Source organism: Pyrus communis, chromosome 13 (genome assembly GCF_041283825.1).
Source record: "Pyrus communis isolate YQ-2024b chromosome 13, ASM4128382v1, whole genome shotgun sequence".
Taxonomy (NCBI): domain Eukaryota; kingdom Viridiplantae; phylum Streptophyta; class Magnoliopsida; order Rosales; family Rosaceae; genus Pyrus; species Pyrus communis.
Window position 1 is genome coordinate 20,417,505 of NC_142577.1, and position 3,348 is coordinate 20,420,852.

The window sequence follows — 3,348 nt, forward strand, 5'->3', positions numbered from 1 at the left end:
CAAATGAACAACTAGGAGTTAATTCAAATTTAGAAGGTTAAGTTAAAAAAAATTAAGGCTAAAAATATTTGATTTAGAAGCTTGGAAGTTTGAAGTTTGATATGCACTCCATCTTACTAGAGCTTTGAACCTGACGGCAAACACTTGAGACCATGAACCAAGTGCCACGTTCCAAATGAAACCAATTAAACAAGGATCAAACGACGTCGTTTGTGGGTCCCGGTCGACCAACCGATCCCATCTACCAAAAAATAAAATGATAGAGAACGAAATGAACGATACCTCCCATACCGTCCGATGAAGAATCTCCCAGACCGACGGCCACGATCACCTCCTCTTCCACCACGTTGCGATCAGTGATTGGTGGTGAGAAACGCCAGATAACCCATCCACACCTCGGGTTGCATTATCAAATCCTCCGAGAAGCCTCCGAGCTGGAAGAAAATGGGCACCATTGCTGGCATTATCCTCGCAACAACTCCGTTGACAAGACCTCGAGGACTCGTCGGGAATTTCCTGAATCTTCACTGCCCTTCCCTCAAATTTTCCCTATTCAGAACCACCTCCAACACAGCCATGGCCGCCGCGCCTTTCCATGTCTCCGCCGCCGCATCGTCGCCGTCATCCGCCATTGGTATAATCTCACTTTACTTTCTACATGTTCCCCTAATTTCTTCCCAAGCTTGTGAATTTTCAGTAATTTTGTATTTGTTTATGGTAATTTTTTGATGGGTCGGAGCCAGATGAAGAGAAGGAGGTAACTTCTTCTGGGAAGGTGGGAGCCGATGACCTGCTGATTGTGGGGCCGGGGATTCTTGGGCGCTTGGTGGCACAAAAATGGCGGGAGGTACTGATCTCATTATCTTAGTCTATCCGTATGTGATTATTTCAGTGATTAAGTTAATTTAGTAATGAATTAGTGGGTTAAGTATTAATGTTTGTAGGAGCATCCTGGGTGTGAAATTTATGGGCAAACAGTGACCGTTGATCACCACGAGGAGCTGAGTGAGGAGGGTATTAATCCATGTTTGAAGGGGACTAAAATGACCCACAAGTTTCCTTATGTCATCTTTTGTGCGCCACCATCGAGAACCTCAGACTACCCTGGTGATGTTAGGTGAGTAATTTTTCCAGTTCAATCCTCACACCGTCACGTTTTATTACCAATTGACGCGTTTTAAGTATATATGTGTACTAGCCTGTTGCCTAAGTACAAGACATATCAGTTCGCATGACAGTGTGACCGTCTTACTAAACAATTGCTCGTGGAAGTGATACCTGGGTAGTGAGAGTTTGGTTTTTTTAATTATTAGTAAGTAGTAGAATAACTTGTAATGCTGGAAATGGTTTATTTAGTGTAAGAGATTTGGTTTGGTCTTTTTTTTTTTTTTTAATAAGCAGAATGGCTGCATTGAACTGGAACGGTGAAGGTTCTTTTCTGTTTACATCAAGCTCTGCACCGTATGATTGCAACGACAATGGTCCATGTGACGAGGTAGACACTTATTTCTGGTGGTGGTGCCATTTCTTTACTTTCTTCTTTGGCACAGATAGGTTTCCTTGTCTACATTATTGTACTCAATCTGCCCAGTTGCTTTAGCAATATTCTTTAAACTTGTTGGATTTCATAGTCATGTTGGAGTTGGAATTTGGAGTGTTCTCTTTTGTCATAGTGGTCGTATTCCTTTTTGCAGGACACTCCAGTAGTGCCAATAGGGAGGAGCCCCAGGACGGATGTCCTACTTAAAGCAGAAGAAGTTGTGCTGGAGTTTGGCGGTGTTGTTCTTAGATTGGCGGGGCTTTACATATCCTTTATGAAAGTCGAACTCTGAAAGATTACTTGTACCAAAGAGAAAAACATTTCAGGATTTGGGGGATCTTGGTATTTTTTATATTTGAAAGTGTCCTTAATTATGCCTACAAATCAGATAGAGGTGCACATGTTTATTGGTTAAAGAAGGGGATCGTAGAAGCTCGTCCAGATCATGTCCTGAATCTTATACATTATGAGGTGATAGAATCTTCCTACTGTGTTTATGTATAATTTCTTTTCTATTTAAATCTGGTAGGAGTTCAAATCATGTTTTAGATGATTACACTTTGTCACTGTCAGTAATATATTTCCTGGTTCACTGCATTGCCAGGATGCAGCTTCCCTCTCTGTTGCAATCTTGAAGAAGAGATTACATAACCGGATCTTCTTGGGTTGTGACAATCATCCATTGTCCAGGTCCTAATCTGAACGTTGCATCTTTCAATATTGTTCAGTTGCATTGACTATATCACATCGTCAACAGGATCAACTGTTGCTGGTCTTCTGTGTGTGTGTGTGAGGGCTATGATCGATTCACTTTTATTTTTAATTTTTTGAAGGATTACTCTGTTTTTGGGCTTAAACGATAACCCCTAAGTCAAAATCTTTTCCATATAATGGTTTTCTATATTGTATCTTTTTGAAGTTGGTACATTTTATGTGCATGAGTAAACTGCTAATCCAATGGTTGAGTCAAACCTAAAACTGGCAAGTTTTGCACTGATGTCGGTTGATCTTGTCCTACACTTGCCTGCAAAGCACCCAGTTGTACGTACGTACGTACACACACACACACACACACACACACACTGCTAGATCACAACTGATACTCAGATACTTATTGTCATTTTGTTAATTTCTTCTTAATGATCTGCGTGAACTAGTGACACGAGTGTTTGTGGCCATGCCAATATCTTTGCAGGCAAGAAGTGATGGACTTGGTTGCTAAAAGTGGGAAATTCTCTAACACGTTTGAGGCCTTTACAGGTAAGCTTCTTGCTAATATTCCATAAATAATATAAAGGGGACTCCGGTTTTAGGATATTTTGAAATACACCTCACACCAATCGATGCTGTTTGTGCAGGAACCAGTGATCCCTTGGGTAAGAGATTAAACAACTCAAAAACTCGTCAGGAAATAGGGTGGGAGCCAAAGTACCCCAGTTTCGCACACTTCCTCGAGAGCATCTGAATTACTGCCAGCATCTATCTGCATTGTTGGTATCTGATTTAGTGTTGAGAAGCATTGGTTTAAGGCAACCCAAGGAACATTCACCATGGAGCTGCCAAAGAAGGCCTTGCATTATCCAACCATTGAAGCTGTTCGACGGGTTTGAACATTTAACTTTATGCATCTCTGTACAGGTAGCTGATGTATGCAATTGGTACTTGAGTACATGCATCACCCATGTCTCTAAATTTTTTCTGCGTTTAATTTGCTGTTGCATAATATTTCATCTTCTTATGTTGAACTGGAACAGAACATGTTTCTTCTTGATTTTTGCATGAATACTCGATGGTCGATTGCAATGCAA

At 41.0% G+C, this 3,348-nt stretch overlaps 1 protein-coding gene across 4 annotated transcripts; it reads left to right on the forward strand.

Moving 5' to 3' along the window:
* Positions 1 to 280: 280 nt before the first annotated feature.
* LOC137737110 (uncharacterized) lies at positions 281 to 3,348 on the forward strand. 4 transcript variants are annotated; one of them, XM_088682488.1, is made up of 9 exons: positions 281 to 634; positions 744 to 847; positions 945 to 1,117; positions 1,402 to 1,495; positions 1,695 to 1,805; positions 1,922 to 2,011; positions 2,145 to 2,230; positions 2,736 to 2,800; positions 2,899 to 3,348. In XM_088682488.1, exons 1-9 carry the CDS (start codon positions 445 to 447, stop codon positions 3,003 to 3,005), a joined length of 1,020 nt encoding a protein of 339 aa, XP_088538614.1. In that variant the 5' UTR covers positions 281 to 444; the 3' UTR covers positions 3,006 to 3,348. The 4 variants fall into 4 exon arrangements, with proteins under 4 accessions (XP_088538614.1, XP_068332589.2, XP_088538616.1 ...); XM_068476488.2 differs by having other exon boundaries at positions 401 to 634; positions 1,695 to 1,802; positions 1,919 to 2,011; XM_088682490.1 differs by having other exon boundaries at positions 445 to 634; positions 740 to 847.